This window comes from Talpa europaea, assembly GCF_964194135.1.
Source record: "Talpa europaea genome assembly, chromosome: 11".
Classification (NCBI taxonomy): Eukaryota; Metazoa; Chordata; class Mammalia; order Eulipotyphla; family Talpidae; genus Talpa; species Talpa europaea.
In genome coordinates this window covers 72,307,351-72,335,295 of record NC_140078.1, presented here as the reverse complement: position 1 = coordinate 72,335,295, position 27,945 = coordinate 72,307,351, and the positions used below count along the sequence as shown (strand labels likewise).

Below are 27,945 nucleotides of genomic sequence, written 5' to 3'. Positions count from 1 at the left end.
TTCCGGCCTCAGTGGACGGCAAGAGCTCACGCGAGGGCTCTCAGACGAGTGAGAAAGACTTTCTCCCAGAAGCCTTTTCACCGAGGGCTGGCTATTGGGCCTCCACGCAAAGGAGACTGAGCATGCGCGGAGCCCGCGTGGGCGGGGTAAGGACTGCATCTCCCAGCAGGCCAAAGGGGGCATTTTTCGTCTCCGCGTGACAAGCGACTTCCGGCGCAGAGGGGCGGGGCGCGGCGCGCGGCTGAGCCAGCAGCTGGAGCTAGGGGAGCGGCCTGGTGGCCGGCGGTCGCCAGCCGCCATGGAGGCCGTGCCCCGCATGCCCATGATCTGGCTGGACCTGAAGGAGGCCGGCGACTTCCACTTCCAGCCGGCGGTGAAGAAGGTGAGTGCGCCTTCTAGCCGCGCATGTCCTTCCGCGTCTCTCCGTCGTCTGCCGGCGCGTGACGCCCCCTGCGCGTCCATCACCCCCTCAGGCCCTGTCGCAGGGTCTGGTGAGGCCGGGAGGGGCCTCCGTCGGCTTCCCTTCGCCTGCTTCTCGCCCCCCCGCCCCCCACGCGCCCGCAGACCATCCTCTCTCTCCTCACGCACCGCGGCTAGCACCCCCAGTCTGGGCCGAACCCACTTCCCGACCTCTGCCGCGGGCCATGCCCAGTTCCCACCGCCGCACCACACTTCCTCAGTGGGACGCGCGGGACCCAGCTCTACCCCGGCCCCCCTCGGCGCCGGGACCGCCCCGTCGGGAGCGTGGGGCGGCCCTGACCCTCGCTTGAGGCGCGGTGCCGGGCCCTCGGCGCGCTGTCAGCCCACGACCCGACTGGGACAGACGGTTCGGGATGTGTTTTAAGACGGGAGCCCCGGTGACTCAGGAATTGTCTGGCCTCTGCGACAAGGGGTCTCTCCCACACTTGGTGCAAGTCTGTGCGGTCTCCTCAGAAGAATCCTATTCGGGAGCGCCTTTAGACCAAAAGATAAAGTTCCGTGTCACTTCTGGATGGGCTCCTACTTTTCATAAGGATGAAGAGTGCTGTGGCTTCCGGAGAGAGAGACCTTGCCAATCATTGCGAATCTTCAAGTTCTGGTCTGTGGACAGAGGCAGATTTGGAGTTGACTGAGGCGAGGGATCTCTGGAGGGAAATCAGGTCTGGTTGATACAAAAAGGGACCAGGTGTGTTGATTGGCCTTAGGCGCCCTGTGGGACACCTGCTGCGTTGGGAAGGCCCACCTCTTAACATTGAGGGTCAGAGAGAAGTGGAAAGGAACAATCAGGAGGCTGTTCCAGCTTGGCATCCCTGTGGTTTTTGCACAGTAGTTGCCAAAGAAGTGGTGCATCACTCAGCAGGGTTCTAGAGAAAAGAAGTAGGAGGAAAAAAATGGATTTGGAAGTTCCCAAGACTTGCTCTCCTTTTCCCTTTTCACAGTGTAGCTGTCTTAATTTGTATTCCTTTCAGTCCATCATTTAATCCTTTCAGGCCTTATTTTTCCCTCATTTTTATTTTTTTTTATTTTTTTAAGATTTATTTCTGCATACATGAACTGGGGTACAGGCCAGAGGTGTGGGGGTCAGAGGATTCACCAGCGACAGAGTGGCAAACAGAACAGGCAGATTGACTGAAATACACTGCTGAGATTGTAACAGGGTGGTCCCCAGGAAAGGGGGAGGTTCCCTGCCCCACCCAAGGGAGGGTGGAGCTGAGCAGGAAGAGGAGAAGCTGAAGAAAAGACTGAGGAAGGAAGCAGGATGGAGCCAGGAGACCTGGAGGAGGCGCATGGAGCCTAGAGACATGTGAAGAAACTGCACTTGTCTTTTGGTCGTGGACTGGGTGACACAGATGTGGGTGAGACCCGTGGGGAGGTGACCATGGCAGCTTTTATCTTGATGTTGATGTTGCTCTTTTCTTTCCGGGCTTGTCCAGTTGTTTGTGACCCTTTTCTGTGGGTCCCCACTGGAAGATGCTTTAGACTTGTGGCAGGCTTTGGGGCCTTGTTCTGGGCCAATCCCATTTGGATGGACTTTTACCCACGAGGGGACGGGTAACTCTGGATGCTTCATTTAGAAACTAGACTCTTCGCCTTACCTGTATTGTTATCTAGTTTTATTAAAGTTCCTTCCCATTAAAGTCTCCTATGTTTTGTGTTGATGCGGCGGATGGCAGAACCCATGTAGAATAGGCAGGTTTGCGGGGCTTGGGCTACCCCTCTTCCTGTCCTATAACAAGAGGAGCAGCTGAGAGGTCTGTTGCACCATGTGGGTAGCTCCCTGGCTGAGGGATCGAACTCGTGCTGCAGTGGTTGTGGACAGCTTTATAGGTTGCATCTTAACCCCTTGTGCCACCAGGGAGGCCCTGAATTTACCTTTTGGTATTCTAATCACTTAATGAGTAACCAGCAAGATATTATGTGAGCAATAACGTCCCTGGAAGCTTCTGGATCTCCATGAGAGGAGTTGCCCATTATCCATTTGTCCTTAGGTAGTATTAGATAATGAAACAATTCATTTCCTGGATATCATGGGTTTTTTTTTTTTTTTTTCTTCCTCTTTGGGATTGGAAAAGATATTACCATTTGATAGGTCAAGATTGTGGCATATCTGTTCTGCTCCCCACTCTGTCTCTGGTGAATCTTCTCAACCCTCCCCCTCACCCCTCTGGCCTACACTCCAGCTCTTATATGCATAAATAAATAAAATAAATCTTTAAAAAAAATGTGGCGGGGCCTCCTCAGTGGCGCAGCGGTTGAGCGCTGGGTTGCGAAGCTGCCCGCAGCCTCTGCAGTGCCGGTTCGATCCCCGGCTGCTCCCCGGTCACCGGAGGAGGGTCCCACATGGCGCGCAGACCTCTCCTGCCGCCCGCTGCTCCCCTCAGCAGTGTACTTCGGTCCTTCTGCCTGCTCTGCTCCCCGCTCTGGCTCTGGTGAATTCTCTCACCCTCCCGCGCTTCTGACTGTACCCAGTGCTTGTATAAATACATAAATAAATAAATCTTAAAAAAAAAAAAAAACTTAAAAAAAATAAATAAATAAAATGTGGCATGTATTTGCTTGAACCCACTGAAAAGAAATAGCAGTATGGGTAGGCTGGGCTTAGAAATGGCCAACTACCTTAGAGTGCCTTATAACTTTTCCTGCAGGGAAAGAGGAGTTTCTGCAGAAGCCACTCAGCCTGGGAATTCTTCCTGACCTGGACTTCTCTCCCCAGCTCTAGAACCCCTGATTTGTCTTCTGTCTCTGGTATCCTTGTCCTTTTCTGTCTACTTTTACTCTGAGCTTTAGCAATCTGTAGGAGCTGAGGGATAGGATTTAATTTAGGATAATGAGGTAAAAATTCAGTTGAGGTCAGTCTGTTGAGCACCTATGCTGAGTTTGTTAATACAAATGAATAAGAGAGAAAACCATCCCCTCTCCTCCCCCAATTCATAATCTACAAGAGGAAATTTAAAAATTAGACAATGACAGTATAAAAGTAGAAGTATGTACAGGGTACAGATGTACCAGCCTAAGAAGGACCATCAGGGAAGGCTTACCAAGATGCTGAGAAATGAATAGGAGCTCTCTAGATTTCTAGGTAAAGGGTTTCTTTGTGAGTGACAGGCTTTTGAAAAATATTCATAATGGTTGGTATTGGTTTCACCCCTTGTAGGGTAAATAATTGTCAGGCTTTTCTGCCCTCTCGCCATTAGCATTGATGATGGATCCCTGTGGTCCTGAATGCATGCCTGATGGCAGGCACCTGGAGTAGGGTGTGCGCATACGTTGGTGGGATACACCTGGGCTAAGGCTGGGCTTATAAGGGCGGCGTCACAGGGACGCCAGCAGAGCAGAGCAAAGTAGCAGAGAGAGAGCAACAGACGAGATCACCAGCAGAGAAGCAGAGGCCACAGGAGAATGCCAGAGAGCCCAGAAAGAGAGAAGACTTGCTGGGGGCTGGGAGGCCTGCCAGCTTCCCAGCCCCCAGCACTCCTACCTGCCATGTACCTGGTAACCCAATAAAACCCTGAAAAAGCCACCGAGGGCTCCAGGACTCCTTCACCCGTCTGCTCGGGTCATAGAAAACCTGCACTGTGCCCATTCTGCCTCTACACCCCTGATGAACATGCCTTCAATTGGAATACTGTCAAATAAAAGCCAGGAGAACAGCAAGTTTCTTTTGAACTGCTGTGTCAAACTTTAGGATACCTCAAATCACGTAATTCATAGTGGAGCAATGGCTGCTTGCCTTGTATCATCTTATCTGTGCTTTTGAGCCCAGAATGATTCTTGTGCTCTCCGTCAGAATGTGATTTGGTCACAAGTGTTTGTTTTTAAAGTTCTTTTCTCTTCCCATCTCCAACACCTGCCCTTTAAGCAGCTGCACTTGAGCTCAAGTTAAGCTCACTTTAACTGAGTTATTGCATCCAACCCTGATTAATTCATTGAACAAATAATTACTGAGACCCTTTTCTGGGAAATCAGGGCTTTATGTGATGACGAAAATCCCTGCCTTCGTGGAGTTTATCTTCTAGTGAATCACATCGTAACCCATTCTCAGGGGCATATGTACTGTATGGAAGCCACCCTGTCACCCAAGTGACTTCTTGGCCTCTCCTCCCATTCTGGCTGGATTGTACTCTGTAAATCTCCATTTCCCCATCTGATTCCTCCAGAGAAACTGCTTGCTATATAAGGCCTGCCATCACTTTAGCTCACCTCTCTAACTTTGTGCGCGTGCACACACATACACAGTCTTCTACAGGAACTTTCACCTGCTTTTCCTTCCACGTCTGGTCTGGTCATTGTACTTGTTCCGCCCATACTAGAATTCCTTTCCTTCTGTTCATCATCCAGGTTGAACCACATCTCAGGGCCCTCAGTTGCACGGCACTTGTACCACCTTCCTCCAAATTCAGGCAGGCCCTATGCTCCTCTTATTCGGGTGACCTGTACCACAGTGCACACTCATGTGGCCTCTTCCTACTGTTCATTTTATTCATGTCTAAGTAGTCCCTGGTTTTTCAGGTTTGTGGAATTTTCCTCCTGTAGCGGCAGGAAAGTCACAGTGCAGGATCTCTATGACCCGGGCAGATGGGGTAAGGAGGAGAGTCCTGGAGCCTTCAGTGGCTCTTGCAGGCTTTTATTGGGATTTACCAGGTACAGGTACACAGCAGGCAGGAATGCTGGGGGGCCGGGAGGCTGGCAGGCTCCCAGCTCCCAGCCCCCAGCAAATCTTCACTCTTTTTGGGCTCTCCGGCGTTCTCTCGTGGCCTTGTTCTCTTTCATTCCTCTGGTCTGGTCTTTCGTTCTTTTGCTCTGCTGGCGTCCCCATGATGCTGCCCTTATAAGCCCCGCTTTAGCCCAGATATATCCATCTACGTAGGCCCAGACCCTACTCCAGGTGCCCACCATTAGGCTTGCATTCAGGACCACAGGGTTCCATCATCAATCCTAATGGCGGGAGGGCAGAAAAGCCTGATACTTTACTTACCCTATGTCCCCCTTCCAAATTTCTGTGAGAGAGACAGCGGATTCTTTTGAAAAACTTGTCCGGAGGCTTAAAAGTGCCTTGTGTCCTCAGAAGTGAGGAGCACAGGACATTGTTGTTTACCTGTGGTGGTAATCTCTTACAGATTTGGAGTCATCAAGCTTTTCTGCCTGCCCATTTGTTTTTTACAGTAGAATGGCTCCAGGTACAGATGACCTGGATTGTTTAGTTCAATTTTTTTCTCATTTTAATCTCTTGTACCGAAAACCTGTATCAATTTCACACCAGATTCTTTCCTTTACTTAGAAAGTAATAATATGTTTATATGGAGAAAGGGCTAAACAAGTGTTGGTTGAATGCACTAGCACAACTGGTGTTGTTCAGACAGGTTGAGGGGCTATTTGGAAGAGATGTGGGAGAGATAGATAGGGTTAGAGTGTTTGAGTGTTAGATAGGGTTAGACTAGATGAGGATGAAGGTCTGATCTTGCCCTATAATTTTGTTTTAGGCTTGTTGACACGGAGGGGCTGATGACTTTTCGTTGGCAGTAACAATCCTTTCTCTGAATAAAATTAATCTCACTTGAAATCTATAGCAGAGTATATGTAATATTAATACTACATGTGGGACTCAATTTTATGTGTGTTTGTGTGGCATAGCCCAAGCAATTACCTGTATTTGAGTCAACACTGCAGCTGCAAATGGAGAAAACAAATAGAATATGTTAGGGTATACAGTGAACAAAGTAATGCAGATGTGATGCCTTGTATTGCTTTTCTCCTTGTTGTACAGCTTTAATTACTGCCATGAAATTCCAAGATGCTATATCAAATTAAGAGCAAAAGCTTGACACCCCTCCAAGAGGGGGGAGGGTGGACATACGCAAAAGAATGAGAAGATTCTAGTAGAAGAGAAAGTGACACAAAAGTAAATCTGACTTGGAGTTTAGCATTGCCCTTGTTTGTCTCTGGTTTGCATTTTTCTGATCTGTAGAATGGTGGTAGGATCCTACCTGCACAGTTCTGTGGCGTTCCTTGTTCCGTAAAAGAGCATATAGCATAGAAAACACGAATCAGACAGAACTTGGTGTAGGTTCCACTTCTTCCACTTAATAGCAGCGTGACCTTAAGCTGCTGTAAACAATCACCTCTAATCTAGTCTGCACGTATCTCACCTTTAATATGGACCTAACAACATACCTCATAAGCGTCTAAGAATTAAGAGTGAATGTGTGTGGTCCCTTAGTACAGCCCTTGTTTATTGTAGACCGTGTTTCAAGCCCATCACCCTCTTTCCCTGTTCAGGAAATAGCTCAAATCCTTCTAACACCTCTGGGAGTTAGAGATAGCAGATATTAACACCACTTTACAGATGAAAAAACCAAGCCCAGATCTCCCAGCAACCCTACTGTCTCGGCATTTCTCTCTGGGAATTGCCTTTCCATTCTCTTTTACTGTTTTTTCATTTGTTAGCTACTTCCTTTTTTTTCTTCCAGTGGCTCTGATCCCTGTACATACTGTCAAAAAATACAGACCTGTCCATAGATCTTACTGTTTTGTTTTTTAAAAGATTTTTATTTTCTTACATCGTGGGTCGTCTTGTATAGTTACTGTTTCCCTTAGGCGTGGCCCTCCCACCCCACCACTCCCCTATGTCTCCCTCCCCCGTTCCCACCCCTTCAACTCCTCCCTCACTGCAAGCTCTGGTAGATCAATGGTTGGCCCATAGGCCTCATCTTTTTTCTTGAACTTTGTTCTTTTCCTGGCTGAGCACCTGCACTCCTAGCTCACAGCAGACCAGGCTGCTCAGATTCCCATGCGCAAGTGTGAGGCAGGTAGCGAGGCAGAGCTCTTTAGGAACCTCCTGTAGGGCAGGTGTGTGGAGTGGTTCTCAGGAGTCCCTGATTTTGGAACTTCCTATGATATAGGAGACTGTCCCATGTTGTCCAGACCAGTGTGGTCTCTGGGTTCCACGCCTCCTCATTCACACTGATTGAGTCATCACAACCATTCCAATGACTGTCACATGATGCTGTTTCTGAGTCATAATTCTGATGTTGGGAACCCAACTTCCAGCCAGTGTCAGTGGTGAAGTTCCCTGGTGGGCACAGACTCTAGCAGGTGATCGGTTGAGCTCCTCTCATTTCCTTTCGTGGTTTCCAGTCCTGCCCTGGGTCCCCAGTCACAGCTCTGGTGTTTTCCTCCCCAAGTTGGAAAAGGAGGACGCTTCACTCACATCACACTCCTGTCCGGACCAGAGGTTTGGTTGCCCAGCCTCTGGAGATACTCTCGGTAGAGCTCATGTGATAGGTTGTCACACCAGCTTGTCTCATGTTCTTTCCTCTCACGGTTCCGACCTTGCTCTGCTTAGGTCCTCCACAGGCTTGCGAGGACTGTCTGGGACTTTGATTTGTCCCTCTCATCTTCTGAGGGTCTGCGGCAGGGGTGCCTGAATTATGGGTGCCTTGCACTGACCTAACTGGAGAGGGTCCTCCCCTCCTTGGCTGGTGGCTTAGACTGCACAAGGTGTGCTGGGGCCCCTTGCCCAGTACCCCGGCCACATTGGGGCGTCCAGCTCTTCCACGGGCCTGACTGGGACTGGAGTCAGGCCTGGATAGGTCTCATTGTTCCCTTGGAAAGGAATCCCCAACTCCTTCAAAGCCTGACTGGACTCTGGAAGATCTTGGTACTCCTACCCTCCACCCACCTGTGGTCCTATCAGTGCCTTCCAGTGTCATCTTGTGATGCCAGCATGCAGCTCTACCCACTGCTGGGCCTGCCTTCTCAGGTAGTGTCATGAACTTCAAATCCTGGCCAGACTCTGTTCTGAGCTCTGCAGAGTTCTAGCCCATATAAGAGATGTGAGATAGTCTCTTTCCCTTACTCTAGAACTTCTTTCAACTGTTCAGTGGAGGAGTGATCAGCAGTTATAGAGGATTTTGTTAGAATTAAAAAAAAAATATCCTGGCTGCTCTGCTGATTTCACTCTGTGGCTGGGAATTTGTTTTCTTCCCCCCCCCCTTTTTTTTTTTTTAGTTATATGTGAGAACCATATTTTAAAATTTAGAAACAGATTGGTCTAATGTGTGGTTGAGAACATGGGTTCTGGAGCCTGAATGCCTGGGTTTCAGTTACTGCCCTGTCAGTTACTAGTGCTGTGACTTGGACAAATGCCCCAGCCTCTTTGCCCCAGTTTCCTCATCTTTAAAATGTAATGATGTAGTATATGCCTCTTTGTGTTCTTATAAGAATTGAATGACTTATTAGACACTCAACATAGTGCCTGGCTTGTTACAGGAAGTCAGTGTTTGCTGGTGCTGATGTTGGAGAAATGAGACATGAGTAGAAGGTCACTGCTAGGGGTGGAAGCAGCATCTCTCACCCCTTCACCAGTGTGTGAATAGCAGGAAGAGGTTTTTTTTGTTTACTTGTTTTAAATATTTATTCATACAAGCACTGGGTAGTCAGAAGCGCGGGATGGTGAGAGAATTCACCAGAGCCAGAGCGGGGAGCAGAACAGGCAGACAGATGGAGGACACTGCTGAGGGGAGCAGCGGGCGGCAGGAGAGGTCTGCGCGCCATGTAGGACCCTCGCCCGGCAGCCGGGGATTGAACCGGCGCTGCAGAGGCTGCGGGCAGCTTAGCAGCCCAGCGCTCAACCACTGGGCCACCAGGAAGGCCCTAGGAAGAGATGTTTTTATCCACATCAGGTGAAGCCTTGTTTCTAGACTCTCAGATATCCCTCTAATTCTTTGTTTCTATTCCATGGACCCGCTAAGCTCCACTTTTATTCTTTTTCTCTAGCATAAGGGTGGCAGGAGCAAGCTAAAACTGCTTATTAAAAGGGCATTAATCAGGGGCCTCCCCGGTGGCGCAGCGGTTGAGCGCTGGGTTGCAAAGCTGCCGGCGACCTCTGCGGCGCCGGTTCGATCCCCGGCTGCTCCCCGGCCACCAGAGGAGGGTCCCACATGGCGCGCAGACCTCTCCTGCCGCCCGCTGCTCCCCTCAGCAGTGTACTTCAGTCCTTCTGCCTGCTCTGCTCCCCGCTCTGGCTCTGGTGAATTCTCTCACCCTCCCGTGCTTCTGACTGTACCCAGTGCATGTATAAACAAAAACGAACGAACAAACAAATAAATAAATAAAAACATGCCTCTATTTAAAAAAAAAAAAAAAAAAAAAAAGGGCATTAATCAGGGGCCTCCCTGGTGGCACAGGGATTAAAGACAGCATATCAAGCTGTCACCAGCCACTGCAGCACCGAGTTAGATCCCCGGCCCCATCCCCGGCCTGCCTGCTAGGGAGCAACCCACAATGTGCAGCAGACCTCTCTGCTTGCCTGCTGCTCCCCTCAGGAGTGTATTTCAGTAGATCCGCCTGTTCTGTTCCCCGCTCTCTCTGGTGAATCATCTCAGCTCCCGCACCTTTTATGCCCCAGTTCTTGTATACATAAATAAATCTTTAAAAAAAATAAAAGAGCATTAATCATAATCAAGTTTCACTTTTTTTTATAAAGATTTGTTTTTATTTATTTATGCATACAAGAACTGGGGTGTAGGCCAGAGGTGCAGGAGCTGAAAGGATACGCCAGAGACAGAGTGGGGAGCAAAACAGGTGGATCTTCTGAAATACACTGCTGAGGGGAGCAGTGGGGGAGACAGGAGAGGTCTCCTGCACTGTGTGGGTTAGCTCCCTGGCCAGGGATGGAACTAGTGCTGTAGGGGCTGGCGATAGCTTGATAGCACTGAGACGTTAACCCCTGTGCCACCAGGGAGACCTATAATCAAGTTTCACTTTATAGCTCAGGACACGTTTTATATTTATATACATACAGAGCTTATTTACATAAATATAAAATGTGTGGGGAATGTATAGGAGAGGGTTTGACTAGATCAAAGAGAGGATTGTTAACCAGGAGCTCATAAATGTCCTTCAGAGTATCTCTGAACCTCCTAAAATTATTGGCAAATTTTTATGTTTGTTCATAGTTGAATAATTCTTGGTTTCAACTTTCTGTCATATTGTTATCTTCCTGGCAGGGGATCGAACTTGTGCTGCTGATAGCTTCATAGTGCTGAGGGAGGCCACCAGGGAGGCCCTACTCAATTTTATTTTTTTCCCTTTATTCTCTTTGAATTTGTAATCGTCTCCTGCCTCTACCCTCTAATTTTTCAGAGAGACTGAATGAATTGTTGAGTAAAATGTCCTGTCTTCTGTTTTTCTGAGTGTCTCCTTTAAGTATTATATAATTCGTTCATCTGTTCTCTGTATTTCTTGTAAAGGCATCCATTTGCTGATTATTCAACACATTTAATAAGGTCCTTGCCACTCCTGATGCATTCCTTGTCTGGAGAGTAGTGTTACTAGCATGACCTTCTGTGAGCCACATAGTTTGCTGGAGCAATGTTCAGAATGTGGGAAAGCAGTGGCATTTCAACTGAGGGAAGTGACATTTCAACTGACTCTTGGTAGAGAAGGTGGGGACAACATGTGAGCAAACATTGAGACATGAGAGTCAGTAATTCCCAAGCGCTGTTTACTGGTGTCCCTGGGAGGTGCCCGGGGAAATCCTTGAAGGCTTTTGAGAGCAGGTTGTGTCGAACCATAAACTCTGGAGGTTAGATTTGGGCCCGGAGACCTTGGGGGAATCACTGTGGGCCGCAATTTTATAGATTTTAGGTTATTTTTCTTTGTAAATTATAATTAATTTCTCATAATTCACTATCCTAAAAACTTGCTTTGGCTCACTTTCCTCTGTGTGTGTGTGTGTGTGTGTGTGTGTGTTTCAGGATTTAAGGTTAGAAGTAGCATCATAGGGTCTTCCTGGTGCTGCAAGAGGTTAAGACGCAACCTATAAAGCTAACCACAGCCACTGCAGCACAAGTTTGATTCTCAGCCAGGGAACAACCCACGTGTCGCAACAGACCTCTCCTGACTCACCCGCTGCTCCCCTCAGCAGTGTATTTCAGTCAATCTGCCTGTTCTGTTCCCCACTCTGTCTCTGTTGAATCCTCTCACCGTCCCCCTGCCCCCGCACCTCTGGCCTGTACCCCAGCTCTTGTATGCATAAAAATAAATCTTTTTTTTTTTTAGAAAAAGAAGTAGCATCATAGTTATGTTAGAAAGACAATTCTGACTACTAGGTAACGGTTGGATTTGAAAGGGTGGGTTGTTCTGACCAGAGATGTTGGGGGAAGAGGGGTAGAGGAGCGCTCATGGACACACGGGACTCTTAGGAGCTAAAACCAACAGGGTCCAGGTCCAGGTTCGGGAAAGGGGCCTGATAGTGCTGTGAAAAGCTCATAAGTATCCTGCCTGTGCTTGTTCCTCCTCTCCCTTTCCCTACCAGGGCATGTAGATGCTGTCACACGGCCTTCAGGTCACCATGCGGCCAGTTCCTTAGCCACATGTCATAGAGTCTGGGAAGGGCCCCAGGAAAGGTTGGTAGGCCACAGACTTGATGTGAGAATGTTTCTGGACAGAGCAGGTCACGTCATCTCACCTTTTACAGCCTCCTTCCTTTTCTGCTTTATAACCTTGGTCAGATTCATAAGGAGCCTTGTGAGTTGGGCATCAGTACCCTTAGTGTTTGTGTAGTGAGTGACTCTGACTTGTCAGATTGCTAACCCAGACACCAGGCAGTAGACACTGCAGGAGGGGTAGGTCCAGCTGCCTTAGTTTTTGATCTTAAGTGAACAAGGGTTGTTTGTGTCTTTAGGCTGGTGAGTGTGCTCACTGCCCTAGACAGTCAGCTCTTGAGTTAGTGAATAATGTTGTGGGTAGGCATGGCAGTCTCCTCATGACTTCCCCTCTGCATCTCTGGGTCATTCCTGTCACAAATCCACATTCCTTTTATCACAGGTAACTCATTCCAGGCCACCTACTTCTGTGGTACCCTTTCCCAATCAGGAGGGTGGACTACTGAGGAAGGCTTTGTACTCTCACTCTTTTAGTGCATCTTTTCTACATTTGCTTATGGGTCAGGGCTGTGGTTGTGACCTCCAAATACAGGAGGGTTTAATTCTTTTTTTTTTTTAAAGATTTACATATTATGTGTATAAGAACTGGGGTCTAGGCCAGAGATGCAGGGGGTGAGAGGATTCACTGGTGTGGGCAGCAGAACAGGTGGACTTACTGAGAGAGACTGCTGAGGGGAGCAGCAGGCAAAACAGGAGAGGTTTGCTGCACCATGTGGGTTAGCTTCCTGGCCAGGGATCAAACTCATACCTCAGTGGCTGGCAATAGCTTGATAGTGCTGGGACTTCACTCCCTGCACCACCATGGAGGCCCCGGGTTTAATTCTTGAGGGATGCTTAAGTTTGTGACCCTTGTAGAATCCTCAGTAGGATCCCATTTCTTTTCTTTTTTTTTTTTTTTTGGATTTATTTATGCATGCAAGAACTGGGGTACAGGCCAGAGGTGTGGGGGTTGAAAGGATTTGCCAGAGACAGAATGGGGAGAAGAACAGTATTTATTGAAATACACTGCTGAGGGGAGCAGCGGGCGAGTCAAGAAAGGTCTGCTTGCACCATGTGGGTCACCTCCCTGGCCAGGGATTGAACTCTTGCTGCAGTGGCTGCAGATAGCTTCATAGTGCTGCATCTTAACCCCTTGCACCACCAGGGTGGCCCCAGTAGGATCCCATTTCAACCAGCTAAATTCCTGGCTTCCTTAGCTAACTGAATCTTGGACTTTGTAGCATGATGAAGATGGCTGGGGTTCATGTAGCATTGTCCATTCTTATTTTCAGTTTTGCTCAAAGGAGGAGGCCCATGTGGTCAGTATCTTGGTGCTGTACTATTTTTTGAGGCAAAGTTTCCTGGTTGTCCAGGGAATGAGCTGCTTGTTGTGGGTCTGGACTCCATCCTGATTTTGACTGGTAATTGCCGAGGACTCAGAGGGCAAGCCTGGGAGCCCAGGAGTCTTCTTTCTCCCTGGTTTATGTTCTTTTCTTTCTCTCTAGTTTGTCCTGAAGAATTATGGAGAGAACCCAGAAGCCTACAATGAAGAACTGAAGAAACTGGAGCTGCTCAGGCAGGTAGGAGGATAGTATTTTTATGTAGGTTTGAACCTGATAGGTTTGGTAGATATCACCTGCAACTGTGTTCTTATTTTAATTTAGTATTTTCCCTCTGTGAAAGTAGCAAAATTAGTGGCAGAAAATTTTGAAAATACTAAATAGCCCTCCCCATCAAATGGAAAAATCTAGTCTTAAAAATTCTTTTCGCTGTAATTTAAAAAAAAAAAGAAAAATCCTTTTCACAGTGCATAATACACTGCATAAAACTACAGTAGCATTATACACCATCTATACTGCTTTATATTCTCCTTTTTCCACTTAGCATATTGTGATATATATATATATATATATATTTTAAGATTTATTTATTTGTTTGTTTGTTTATGCAAGCACTGGGTACAGTCAGAAGTGCAGGAGGGTGAGAGAACTCACCAGAGCCAGAACGGGGACAGAGCAGGCAGAAGGACCAAAGTACACTGCTGAGGGGAGTAGTGGGCGGCAGGAGGGGTCTGCGCGCCATGTGGGACCCTCCTGCGGTGGCCGGGGAGCAGCTGGGGATCGAACCGGTGCTGGAGAGGCTCCGGGCATCTTCGCAACCCAGCGCTCAACTGCTGCGCCACCGGGGAGGCCCATATTGTGATATATTTTTGTTTCAGTGAACATGTAGCGGTATTTCTTTTAAAAGATGTATTTATTTATATATACAAGAATTGGGGTACAGGCCAGAGGTGTGGGGGGGTGAGAGGATTCACCGCAGACAGAGTGGGGAACAGAACAGGAAGATCGACTGAAATACACTGCTGAAGGGAGCAGTGGGGCGAGTCAGGAGAGGTCTGCTGTGCCATGTGGGTAGCTCCCTGGCCAGGGATCAAACTTGTGCTGCAGTGAGCTTCATAGGTTGTGTCTTAACCCCTTGTGCCACCAGGGAGGCCCCCATAAAGACTTTTTATGATTGACTTATTTCACTTGGCATATGTTATCAAGGTTCATCCATATTTTAGTATGAGTCAGATTTCCTTTTGTTTCCCCCCAGGCTACATTTTCTATGTCAGTTATTCAGAACTAAATGGTCACTAGTTCATTTTATGTATCTAACATATTTTGTTTATCCATTGGTGAACACTTGGGTTGCCTCTACCTTTTGGCTATTGTGTGTAGTGCCACTATGGGTACATGTAATACCTATGGGTGTTCAAATATCTCTGGGTTTGAGATCTTTCTTTTAATTCTTTTGAGTATGTACCCAGAAATGGAATTGCTGTTCAATATGGTAATTCTTTTTTTTTTTTAAAGATTTATTTATTTATGCTTACAAGAGCTGGGGTACAGGCCAGAGATGCGGCGGGGAGGGGGTGAGAGGACTCACCAGAGACAGAGTGGGGAACAGAACAGGCAGACTGTCCAAAACACACTGCTGAGGGGAGCAGCGGGCAAGACAGAAGAGGTATGCTTTGCCAAGTAGGTTGCTCTCTGGCTGGCCAGGGATTGAACTCGTGCTGCAGAGGCTGTAGATTGCTTCATAGTGTGGTGCTTAACCCCTTGTGTCACCACGGAGGTCTTGAATATGGTAATTCTATTTTTAGGTTTTTTTGAGGAGCTACCATATTGTTTCCAAGTACAACTGTACTATTTTACTTTTCCACCAATAATGCACAAGGACTCCAATTTCTCACATCCTGTCAACATTTATTTTATTTATAGTAGCCATCCTAATGGGTGTGAGGTGGTTTCATTATAGTTTTGATTTGCATTTCCCTAATGATCAGTGTTGTTGAGTATCTTCCCATACATATTGGTCATTGTGTATCTTCTTTGCATAGATGTCTCGTCAAATCATTTGCCCATTTTTCAATTGTTTAAGAATTGTCTACATATTAACTGAGTATTAACCTTGTATCAGATACAGCAGGTCGGGCCTCCCCGGTGGCGCAGCGGTTGAGCGCTGGGTTGCGAAGCTGCCCGCGGCCTCTGCGGCGCCGGTTCGATCCTCGGCTGCTCCCCGGCCACCAGAGGAGGGTCCCACATGGCGCGCAGACCTCTCCTGCCGCCCGCTGCTCCCCTCAGCAGTGTACTTCGGTCCTTCTGCCTGCTCTGCTCCCCGCTCTGGCTCTGGTGGATTCTCTCACCCTCCCGCGCTTCTGACTGTACCCAGTGCATGTATAAACAAAACAAACAAACCAGCAAACAAATAAATAAAGCATGCCTCTATAAAAAATAAAAAAAAAAAAAAGATACAGCAGGTCTGTGAATAATGTTTAACTCGACTTCATTTTGTTGTAATATTGATGAGGAAAAAAATTGTATTCTGGTGGGAGCCTCTATCTGTGTGGCAGTTGCTTGTGCTCCCCATATCAGTGTGGGTCTCCTTCTGCATCTGAAAGATGTACATGTTAGGTTCATTGATGTGTCTAAATTGTCCCAGTTTGAGTGGGTATGGGTTTCAGTACACCCTGCAGTGGAAGGGTGTCTTGTCCAGGGTTGATTCCCACCTTGTGTCCTGAGCTGCCAGGATATGCTCTGGCCACCCATGAATCTGAACTAGAATAAGTAGATTGGGAAATGAAGGAATGAATATAAATTGTTGTTTAATTAGAAATATTTAGTCTTTATTTTGAAGTTTGGTGATGTTTTGTGACCAGAAATATGCCATAGGAACTTAACTCTTGTTTATTTTACCTGATTGTGAATTGGTTTCATTATACATCATTTAGCTTAAAGTCAGTGCCCAGGAACCTATTGATTGGTACATTAAGAATGTATTATATCACAGATTTGCAAATATTTTCTCCTATTCTGTGGGTTGCCTTTTCACTCTGTTGTGTCCTTTGATGCTCAAAAGTTTAGATTTTGATGTAATCCAATTTATCTATATTTTTATGTTGCTTGTGTTTTTGGAGTCACCACAGGAAATCATGGCCAAGTTCAGTGTCATGAATATTTCCCACTTTGTTTTCTTTTCTTTTTTTTTAAAGAGTCCAACCTGGGCCTCCCCGGTGGTGCAGCGGTTGAGCGCTGGGTTGCGAACCTGCCCGCGGCCTCTGCGGCGCCGGTTCGATCCCCGGCTGCTCCCCGGCCACCGGAGGAGGGTCCCACATGGCGCGCAGGCCTCTCCTGCCGCCCGCTGCTCCCCTCAGCAGTGTACTTCGGTCCTTCTGCCTGCTCTGCTCCCCGCTCTCACCCTCCTGTGCTTCTGGCTGTACCCAGTGCATGTGTAAACAAAACAAACAAACAAACAAATAAATAAATAAACATGCCTCTATAAAATAAAAAAAAGAGTCCAACCTTATTCTTTTGCATGTGAATATTTAATTTTCCCAGAAGCATTTACTGAAAAATATGTCTCCTATTGAGTGGTTTTGGCACCCGTACTGAAAATCATTGTCTATATGGTTTTTTTTTAAAGATTTATTTATTTATACAAGAACTGGGGTACAGGTCAGAGGTGCAGGAGGGTGAGAGAATTCATTGGAGACAGAGCAGGGAACAGAACAGGCAGACGGACCAAGGACACTGCTGAGGGAAGCAGCGGGCGAGACAGGAGAGGTTTGCCTCGCCATGTGGGTTTCTCCCTGGCCGGTTGGGAATTGAACCTGCACTGCAGAGGGTGCGAACAGCTTCACAGTGCTGTGCTCAACCCGCTGCGCCACCAGGGAGGCCCTGTTTTGTTTTGTTTTTTAAAGATTTATTTATGTATACAAGAGCTGGGGTGCAGGCCAGAGATGCAGAGTGGAGGGGGGGCAGTGAGAGGATTCACCAGAGACAGAGTGGGGAGCAAAACAGGCAGATCCACTGAAATACACTGCTGAGGGGAGCAGCAGCGAGTCAGGAGAGGTCTGCGCGCCATGTGGGTCACCTCCCTGGTGGGGATCTAACTTGTGCTGCACTGGCTATGGCTATCTTCATAGTGCTATGTCTTAACCCCTTGCACAAGGGAGGCCCTGACTATGTTTTTGCCACAGTTGCCATAACAACTTACACAGACTAGGTAGTTTAAAGAACAGAAATTTGTCACAGTTCTAGAAGTTAGAATTCCAAGGTCAAGGTACTGGCAGGGTTGATTTCTCCTGAGGTCTTTCTCTTTGCTTTGTGGGTAACCATTTTCTCCCTGTGTTTTCACATGGTCATTCGTCATGCATATATGTTCTAATCTCCTCTTATAAGGACATCGATTATATTGTATCAAGGTCCACCCGCATGACCTTGATTTGATTTAATTGTCTCTTTAAGGCTCTATTTTCAAATGCAGTTACATTCTGAGATATTGGGAGTTAGAAATTCAACATGTTAATGGGAGGGCCACAATTCAGTCCGTAATACCAAGTATTTGAGGGCTTATTTCTGAACTTTCTTTTCTGTCCCATATACATAAATATGTGTATATTTGTGTTAGTATTGTACCGTTTTGGTTATTTTAGCTTTGCCATAAGTTGCAGGAATTGTGAGGTCTCCAACTTTGTTCTTTCTCAAGATTTTTTTGATTATTGAGGTCTCTTGAGAATCCATATGACTTTTTTTTTTTTTTTTTAGAGGCATGCATTATTTATTTGTTTGTTTTATTTATACAAGCACTGGGTACAGTCAGAAGCTCGGGAGGGTGAGAGAATTCAGAGCCAGAGCGGGGAGCAGAGCAGGCAGAAGGACTGAAGTACACTGCTGAGGGGAGCAGCGGGCGGCAGGAGAGGTCTGCGCGCCATGTGGGACCCTCCTCTGGTGGCCAGGGAGCAGCCGGGGATCGAACTGGCGCCGCAGAGGCCACGGGCAGGTTCGCAACCCAGCGCTCAACCGCTGCGCCACCGGGGAGGCCCGAGAATCCATATGACTTTAAGGGTGAATTTTTCTATTTCTGCAAAAAATGCTGTTGGCATTTTGATATGGAGTCCTCTTATTCCCTAAAAAGTAACATCCAGGGCCTCCCTGCTGGCGCAGCGGTTGAGCGCTGGGTTGCGAAGCTGCTCGCAGCCTCTGCAGTGCTGGTTCGATCCCCGGCTGCTCCCCAGCCACCTGAGGAGGGTCCCACATGGCGCGCAGACCTCTCCTGCTGCCCGCTGCTCTCCTCAGCAGTGTACTTCGGTCCTTCTGCCTGCTCTGCTCCCTGCTCTGGCTCTGGTGAATTCTTTCACCCTCCCGCGTGCTTCTGACTGTACCCAGTGCTTGTATAAATAAATAAATAAATCTTTAAAAAAAAAACAAAAAAATAAAAACAGTAACATCCAAAGAAAACAGATCACTGTGGGGAGGTTTGCCATCTTAAAAAGCCTTCTAATATATGAATATGAGATCTCTATTTACTTGTGTCTTTCATTTCTTTCAGAGCATTTGGTAGTTTTTCATATATAAGCCTTTGACTTTTGCTTAAGTTTATTTCTTTTTTTTTTTAATTAATTTATTTATTTATTCATACAAGCACTGGGTACAGTCAGAAGCGCGGGAGGGTGAGAGAATTCACCAGAGTCAGAGCATGCAGAACAGGCAGAAGGACCGAAGTACACTGCTGAGGGGAGCAGCAGGCGGCAGGAGAGGTCTGCGCGCCATGTGGGACCCTCCTCTGGTGGCCGGGGAGCAGCCGGGGATCGAACCCGCACTGCAGAGGCTGCGGACAGCTTCACAACCCAGCGCTCAACCGCTGCGCCACCGGGGAGGCCCCCTAGAGATATTCTTTATAAACAACTGTATAACTTGAAGTTTTATTTTTTTTAATGTATTAGTCTCTAATGTAGAAAACAAAATGGAGTCCCACACCATCATTACAGTAATACTAGTTTTTATTATTGCCCATGTATTACTTTTACTGAGATCTTTATTTCTTCATATGGCTTCACACTACACCAAGTGTCCTTTTTTCAATCTACAGAACTCCCTTTAGTATTTCTTGTAGGGGATATGTAATGGTAACAAATTCCCTTGTTTTTTTTTTTTTTTTTTAAGATTTATTTATTTATGCATGCAAGAACTGGGGCACAGACCAGAGATGCGGGGTGGGTGAGAGGATTCACCACAGAGTGGGGAACAGAACAGGCAGACCGACTGAAATACACTGCTGAGGGGAGCAGTGGGTGAGACAGGAGAGGTCTTCGCAATGTGTGTTGCTCCCTGGCCAGCCGGGTATCAAACTCATGCAGCAGAGGCCTCGGATTTCCTCATAGTACAGTGTTTAACCCCTTGCGCCACCAGGGAGGCCCTCGGTTTTTGTTTATATCAAAATGTCTTAATTTCTACCCATGTTTTCCAGATACAAGATTTTTGGTTGACAGTTGTTGTTGTTGTTTTTAATTTATTTATTTATGCATACAAGAACTGGGATATAAGCCAGAGGTGTGGTGGGAGGGGTGAGAGGATTCACCAGAGAGAGTGGGGAGCAGAACAGGCAGATTTACAGAGATACACTGCTGAGGGGAGCAGCAGGCAAGGCAGGAGGGGTCTGCTGCATCATGTGAGTTGCTCCCTGGCTGCAGGGGAATCAAACTCATGCTGCAGTGGCTGGTGATAGTTTGATAGCACTGTCTTTAACCCCTGCGCCACCAGGGAGGCCCAGCTGACAGGTTTTTTTTTTTTTTTGGCATTTTGAATATATCAACACACTGCCTTCTGGTCTCCAAAATTTCTGATGAGAAATGTGCTGATAATCTTATTGAGGATCCCCTCTATGTGATGAGTTGCTTCCTTTTTTTTGCTGCTTTCAAGAGTCTCTCTGTCTCTTCTTTATTGTGACAGTTTTGATTATAATGTGTCATGGTATGGGTCTTTTTGAGTTCATTCTGCTTGGAGTTCATTGAATTCCATGGATGTTCAGATTCATGTCTTGCATAAAATTTTGAATTTTTGATCCATTATTCAGATGATTTCTCTACCCCTTTGTTCTCCTTTTGGGACTCCCACAGTGCATATGTTGGTCCTTTGATGGGTCCCTTGGATACTTTTTGTCATTGTTGACTCTTCAGTGGCTGGTATTTCAATGAGTAATGAGTGTACCTTTAAATTTTTCTGTATGTTTAGAATTTTTCCTAATAAAAAATTGTGGGGAAATGACCATTTGCTGAGCACCTACTAGTTGGAAGTCATTGGAGAGCACCTAAAGGAGAGCCCTGCCTAGGAGGGGAGAACCTGCCACCACAGCACTGCCCTGGGATGTGGGCCGTGTGGAAAGGCAGGCCCTAAAGAGCTCAGCAGACAGATAGGTCACGACTGGAGGGGTTTGAGAGAGAGCTGGTGAGAGAAAACCTGCCCCACACTATCCCTTGGTACCCGGAAGGCCAGAAACACATTCCAGAGGGCTCAGTCTGTTAATGAAGAGAGAATTTCCACAGAAGAGGTGGACTGAAGAACCACGGAGAGCTTTCTCTGTCCAGGGCCTGAACAACTGATGGGGAGAGGAGTGGAGGGGCTAAAAGGGTAGGCTGGGAAGGAGCTCAGAGGTGGCTGGGGGGAGTGGGCATTAGGCCAGATGGAGGTGCTGCTGGCTCCCCTGCATCACTACCCAGTGGCTTTCCTCTGCCAGGAGCAGAGGCTGGGAATAAGGGGATTGGGCCAGCATGATAGGCCCTTGGAACCTGCAGTAGGGTGAGGATAGACTCCCAGGATGCCTTGGGTACTTTTCTTCAATATGTTTTCTTTTAGGGGGCCTCCCTGATGGCTCAAGGGGTTAAGATGCAGCACTATGAAGCAATCTGTAGCTACTGCAGCATGAGTTTGATCCCCAGCCAGGGAGGTGACCCACATGGCACAGCAGACTTTTGTGACTCGCGTTGCTCCCCTCAGCAGTATATTTCAGTCACTCCGCCTGTTTTTTTTTTTTTTTAAAGATTTATTTTTATTTATTTATACAAGCACTGGGTACAGTCAGAAGCGCAGGAGGGTGAGAGAATTCACCAGAGCCAGAGCGGGGAGCAGAGCAGGCAGAAGGACAGAAGTACACTGCTGAGGGGAGCAGCGCGCGGCAGGAGAGGTCTGCGCGCCATGTGGCACCCTCCTCCGGTGGCCGGGGAGCAGCCGGGGATTGAACCAGCGCTGCAGAGGCTGCAGGTAGCTTCGCAACCCAGCGCTCAACCCAGCGCTCAACTGCAGTTCATACAAGAACTGGGGTACAGGCCAGAGGTACAGGGGGTGAGAGGATTCACCAGAGACAGAGGAAGGAACAGAATAGGCAGATCGACTGAAATACACTGCTGAGGGGAGCAGCAGGAGAGACAGGAGAGGTCTGCTGCACCATGTGAGTAGCTCCCTGACGAGATAGAATGCATGCTGCAGTGGCTGCTGATAGCTTCATAGTGCTTCGACTTAACCCCTTGTGCCACCAGGGAGGCCCTCTAGTGACCTTCTCAATTCAGTTACTGTGCTTTTTCAATTTGAGAATTTCTTCTATTTGTTGGTATTTCCATTTCATTCACTATGATAACTCTGGAAGTCAAAAAGGATCTCACCCCTCCTCCCCAGGATTTGCTATTTTATTCTTGCAGCCTACCTCTGTGCCAAGGATCAGCCTAAAGTATGGATTTAAGGTCTTCTCAGGTCTTTTTTGAGCCTCTGTCTTTCCCTGTGTATGCATGATGATTTTCTAATTTTCTGCATATACGGGGGTTGCTTTTAATTGTGTCTGGGTCCCAAAAGGCAAGTAGAGAAAAACAATGGAGGTGGTGAGGGGGTAAAGGGTAGCACAGGCACTTAATTAGTTGATATTGAAGTAACTTGCATTATAATGTTATATAATATTGTATAAGTCTCAGGTGTTCATCATTGAGAATCATGTGTATATGCTATAAGTACTGGCCCTTTAAATCTCCTTGAAGTCACTTCAGCTAGAGGGGGACTGCAGCAGTGGGGGAGGTGCAACAACAGTGTCTGCCCTTCTCTTTGCAAGCCTGAGATCAGAAGCCATAAAGTTACCAGAGCACGGCACGGATCACCAATATTTAGAGGACAGGGTCCTTATTTCCTACACTGTCTCCCACAAACTGTGTGCAAGGTGTTCAGGAGCACATATGAGGTTGCCTGCATGGGGCTGGGAACTAGGTAGTTGCTACTGAACCAAGAACTGAAATTCTGGAAGTTCACTATCTAAATTTATCATCTGCAAGTGCGGGCCTTCAATAGACTGTTGGGTTCCAAAATAGTTACATCGGAGAGATTCTGCCAGTGCAGTTGTTGTCTAGATGGGGAGACAAGATTTCTGGTGCTTCCTACTCTGCCATCTTCCCAGAACACTACTCAGAAATAGAATTTTCTTTCTTTTTTTTTTTTTAAAGATTTATTTATTCATTCATTCATTCAAGCACGGGGTACAGTCAGAAGCGCGGGAGGGTAAGAGAATTCACCAGAGCGGGGAGCAGAACAGGCAGACTGACAAAATACACTGCTGAGGGGAGCAGCGGGTGGCAGCAGAGGTCTGCTGCCCGGCGGCCGGGGATTGAACCGGCGCTGCAAGGCTGCGGGCAGCTTCGCAGGCCAGTGCTCAACCGCTGCGCCACTGGGGAGGCCCAGAAACAGAATTTTTTAAAAAATTATTTGAAAGCTTAAAAACTAGTGAGAATCTCAGTCTCTAGGATGACCTCCATTTTGTGCACACAGGCACAAATGCACGCAGCACACTCTGAGAGGAAGAGAATCACTAATCTCTAAAATCTCCAGAGGCCGATCCTTTAAGGCAGGCAGCCTGCGCAGAACAGTGGGTTGAAGAGATCCACCTGCAAGAGGGCTCAGGAGCCTCCAGACATAGCTCCTAGAAGCATTTCACATAGCCACTCCCACTCCTTGTTTATTCTTCCAGCAGTGTGAGAGTTGGACTAGATTATGTTTGTTCAGTGAAAACACAGATCAAACTAAAATTACCAGACAAGAATCCCAGACTCAGCAATATGTAAAGTGAAAAGAGAGTAACTAGACCTTTACAGGAATTTTGAAAATAATACTGGTTTACTTTTAAGTGAATCAGAAAATACATTCTAACAGACTTACAGGGCACAGTTTCCCTATTGCTATAACTCAGTAATTTACAGTGGGGAACAGAAAGGTGGATATAATTTGAGAAGCTGTAAACCATCCTCTTTCCCTAATCTAGGCCTCAAGTTTCCTCATTTGTAAAATTGGAGTTGGAATAGTTGTCTCTTCTTTTTTTTAAGATTTTATTTATGCATACAAGTACTGGGGAACAGGCCGGAGATGTGGGGGGTGAGAGGATTCACCAGAGACAGAGTGGGGAACAGAACAGGCAGATTGACTGAAATACACTGCTGAGGGGAGCAGCGGGTGAGACAGGAGAGGTCTCCCTGGCCAGGGATCGAACTCGTGCTGCAGTGGCTGTGGACAGCCTTTTAGGCTGCGTCTTAACACCCTTGCGCCACTAGGGAGGCCCTGAATAGTTGTCTCTTAAGAGGATTTTCTGGTTGTAATTTTAAATTCTTGGCTTTGTGATTATTGGAGATAAAATTGACAGGTACAGGGCTAGGGGGGCGTGGGTGTAGTGTGGCAACAGACCCATGTTCTGTTCTACTCCGCTTACATGTAGCTTATCAGTGTCACAGGCTGGGTTGGGGTAAGAGGTTGGATTAAAGGGTTGGATGGATCTGTATAACCGGAAGAGAGGTTTGCTTCCATTGTTTCTCAAGGATGACTTTAGGATATACAAAGTAAAATTTCGAAAATTTTAGTCTTCTTGTATATGCTTCAGTATTTAAAAAAAAAAAAGTAGCGAGCACATCACACCTAGTATTTCAAATAAGGATGTAGCTCCAATTTAAAAAATGATTTGGCTGAAAGGAAGATGTTAAGTGCCAGTGGTGTATGATTATGGCAAGGGTTATGATGGAGAAAGGGGTGATAAGAATGACTAGATTTGAGAAGTCCTAGCCTTTGGGACCAGGCTCCCTGAGGTAGCCCCTCAGCAGGTGACTGTGACACACCTTATCCTTGCACTGGGTATTGTAGGGGCCTTAACCCAAGGAAGGTAAATTCCTGTTCAGAGAGGAGATTGAGGCCCAGAAGGGAGATGATCTCCTAAGATACTACCAGGAAGTGGTGTTTTGTGGGACTAGTGCCAGACTTCCTGCTCTGAGGTCCCACATGGCATCTCCGGCAGAAGCTCAGAGCCCGGCACCATGGACACTTTACTGAGTGTCCTGGAGGATTACTTTTAGCTGAGGCTGGTTGAGCGGTCTACTAGGTTCCTTGGCTGCCAGTGTCCTGATGTGGGCACTGGTGCGGTGAGAGTATCCACAGCGTTTCTATCCCATCCCCTCTGTCTGCTCTTCTGTTTGAGTAGAGGGTTTGTTTGCTTTGGTTTTTTCCCAAAGTGGGAATAGCTTTAGCGTTTATTATAAAAGGTGAGCATGTTCAATATAAAGAATACATAAACAATATGAAGAATTAAATGTCTCCATTAAGAAAATTACCATATGACCCAGGGATAAGCACTTAATATTCTGGCATAGAATCTAGATTTTTAGTTGTCTCTGTACCTAGTTTGACATCACTTTACATACATGAAATTATACCACTCATGACACTTTTTTTTTTTTTTTTTTTGGTCAATGGTAAGCACGTCATGGACATCTTAACACATGAATAGAGGTCCTTTGTCTTTTGAGTTTTTGTTTCTGCAGAGTATTATGTTGGTAGCTTTGAATTTATTTAAATGATCCTTTTAAAATTATTTTTTAATTTATATCTTTTACATCATTGTGTAGTCCCCATAAAATCCCCACCACCAGTTCACTTGTGAACCATCACCATAGTCCCTTGTGCTCTTCTCTCCTGTTTTGATCCCTTGTCCTCCCCCTCCCTTGCAGAATGTCTCTGATTTCATTGTTGCTTGCTAGTTTTGTTTTTTTATTAGTTTTTTCCTGATCCCTTATGTGGTTTCCCTATATTTCTCCTATAAGTGAGACCATCTGGTTTTTTCTTTTTCCTTTTGGCTTATTTCACTGAGCATAATCCCTTCCAGTTCCATCCATGTTGCTGTGAATGGCATGAGTTTATCTTTTTTGATTGCTGAATAGTATTCCATTGTGTATATACCACATCTTCTTGATCCAGTCATCTGTTTTCGCCATTTGGATTGTTTCCATATGTTACTTAACTATAAATAGTGCTGCAGTAAACATAGGGGGTGCAGGTATCTTTTTGAGTTAATTGTTTTTGTGTCCTTTGGGTAGATCCCTAGGAGTGGAATTGCTGGATCATATGGAAGCTCCATTTTTAATAGTTAACAGTTTGAGGAACCTCCACACAGCTTTCCATAGTGGTTGGACCAGTTTGCACTCCCACCAGCAGTGCAGGAGAGTTCCTTTTTCTCTATATCCTTACCAACATTTGTTTTTGCCTGCCTTTTTTTTTTTTAAAAAGATTTATTTATTTATACAAGAACCAGGGTACAGGCCAGAGGTGCGGGAGGGTGAGAGGATTCACCAGAGACAGAGCGGGGAGCAGAACAGGCAGATTGACTGAAATACACTGCTGAGGGGAGCAGCAGGCAAGACAGGAGAGTTCTGCTGCGCCATGTGGGTTTCTCTTTGGCTGGCTGGGAGATGGAACTCGTGCTACAAAGGCTGCGGATTGCTTCATAGTGCGGTGTTTAACCCCTTGTGCCACCAGGGAGGCCCATGTTTTTGCCTGCTTTAGAAGTGTGCCATTCTCACTGGTGTAAGATGGTATCTCATTGTGGTTTTTTTTTTTTTTTTAAATAGAGGCATGTTTTTTATTTATTTTATTTGTTTGTTTGTTTTGTTTATACATGCACTGGGTACAGTCAGAAGCGCGGGAGGGTGAGAGAATTCACCAGAGCCAGAGCGGGGAGCAGAGCAGGCAGGAGGACCGAAGTACACTGCTGAGGGGAGCAGCGGGCGGCAGGAGAGGTCTGCGCGCCATGTGGGACCCTCCTCCGGTGACCGGGGAGCAGCCGGGGATCGAACCGGCGCCGCAGAGGCCGCGGGCAGCTTCGCAACCCAGCGCTCAACCGCTGCGCCACTGGGGAGGCCCTCATTGTGGTTTTTTTTTTTTGTGGGACCCTCACCCGTGGCCGGGGATCGAACTGGCGCTGCAGAGGTTGCGGGCAGCCTCGCAACCCAGCACTCAACCGCTGCGCCACCAGGGGAGGCCCAGCTCATTGTGGTTTTGATTTGCATTTCCCTCATTGCAAGTGATGTTCAACCTTTTTTCCTATAGCTGTTGGCCATTTGCATTTCCTCTTTGGAGAAGTGTCTTTTTAGCTCTCCTGCCCATTGTTTGACTGGATTATTTCCTTTGTTGAGTCGTGTGAGCTTTTTGTAGATTTTTGTGATGAGTCCCTTATCAGTAGGGTGTCTCTCAATCGATCCTTTTCAGTGGAAATTTTGATGCTGTCCAGCATTTGATTCTGTTAATAATGCTGTAATAAATATGCATTCCTTTTATCCCTTACTGTTTATTTTTAGATACAGAACTGAAGGCCAAAAGTAAATTAAAATTTTTAATTCATATTGTAAACTGTCTTCCAGAACAGTGGGGCTAATTGATAGTCCACCAGTCCTGGCTGACACGATGGTTTGTTGAATGACAGGTGCAGCTGCCCTTAGACTCTGCAGTCTCCTGGCTCTGATACATCTCTCCCAGGCATTTGTGAGTGGACAAGCCTGCCTGTTCTCTCCCCAAAATAATGGCAGGCTTGCTTCTCTTATCCACCCCTTAGAATGCTGTGCGTGTTCCACGGGACTTTGAAGGCTGCAGTGTCCTCCGCAAGTACCTTGGTCAGCTGCATTACCTGCAGAGTCGGGTCCCTATGGGCTCGGGCCAGGAGGCTGCCATTCCTGTCACCTGGTAAGAGCTGGCAGACAGGGGGAGCCTAGAGGGTGCCTCGGAAAGCTCAGGGCTCTCTGGGTGGTGGTGATGCCCCTTCCCTTCTCTCGCCCGCCCTCTGACCCATACTGGGGTGGCCTGTCTACAGGACTGAAATCTTCTCAGGCAAGTCTGTAGCCCATGAGGACATCAAGTACGAGCAGGCCTGCATTCTCTACAACCTTGGTGAGCTATCTCCCAGCGCTGCCAGCCCAAAATCTCCACACCAGGCTACGAAGGCAGTGAGCTGATAGTCGTCTTCCCTCTAACCACTCTGCTGTGTTCCCCACAGCTCTACCAGCTACTCTTTCCTAGGTCATGGGGAGTCTAGGTCATGACTGCCACATAGTTCTTCAGCTGGGAGAGATGTCTTCTTTGGAGTGTTCCCACCCACCTGTGACTTTGAACTGCTTCAGGCAGGACAAGACGGGTCTCAGCTGCTCCCGCCATCAACCTTAATGATTCAGCCTCACTCAAGGAAGAAGTCTGGGGAGCCCCAGAATCCTGTGTAGCTTCCTGAGGCTTCAAGATTAAGAACTTTGGATGGGAGGTTCTCCTTCCTTTACCCCCAACCACACACCTGGTGCAGAGCAGGAGACAGGGAATTGGTAGCGTCCCTGCTTGCCCTAGCTTTGGTGTCCTTAAACCAGCCTCCCAGTTCAGACCCATTTCCTGAA

General features: G+C 47.1%; 1 protein-coding gene across 1 annotated transcript in view; it reads left to right on the top strand.

Moving 5' to 3' along the window:
* Positions 1 to 298: 298 nt before the first annotated feature.
* Positions 299 to 27,945, top strand: part of PTPN23 (protein tyrosine phosphatase non-receptor type 23) — a gene marked incomplete at its 5' end in the record, with an annotated part of 35,280 nt that continues 7,633 nt past the window's right edge. Inside the window, 4 exons of the mRNA XM_084246995.1 lie at positions 299 to 382; positions 13,412 to 13,486; positions 27,123 to 27,250; positions 27,378 to 27,454. Coding sequence (XP_084103121.1) covers positions 299 to 382; positions 13,412 to 13,486; positions 27,123 to 27,250; positions 27,378 to 27,454 — 364 coding nt within the window. The remainder of the gene's footprint in view (positions 383 to 13,411; positions 13,487 to 27,122; positions 27,251 to 27,377; positions 27,455 to 27,945) is intronic.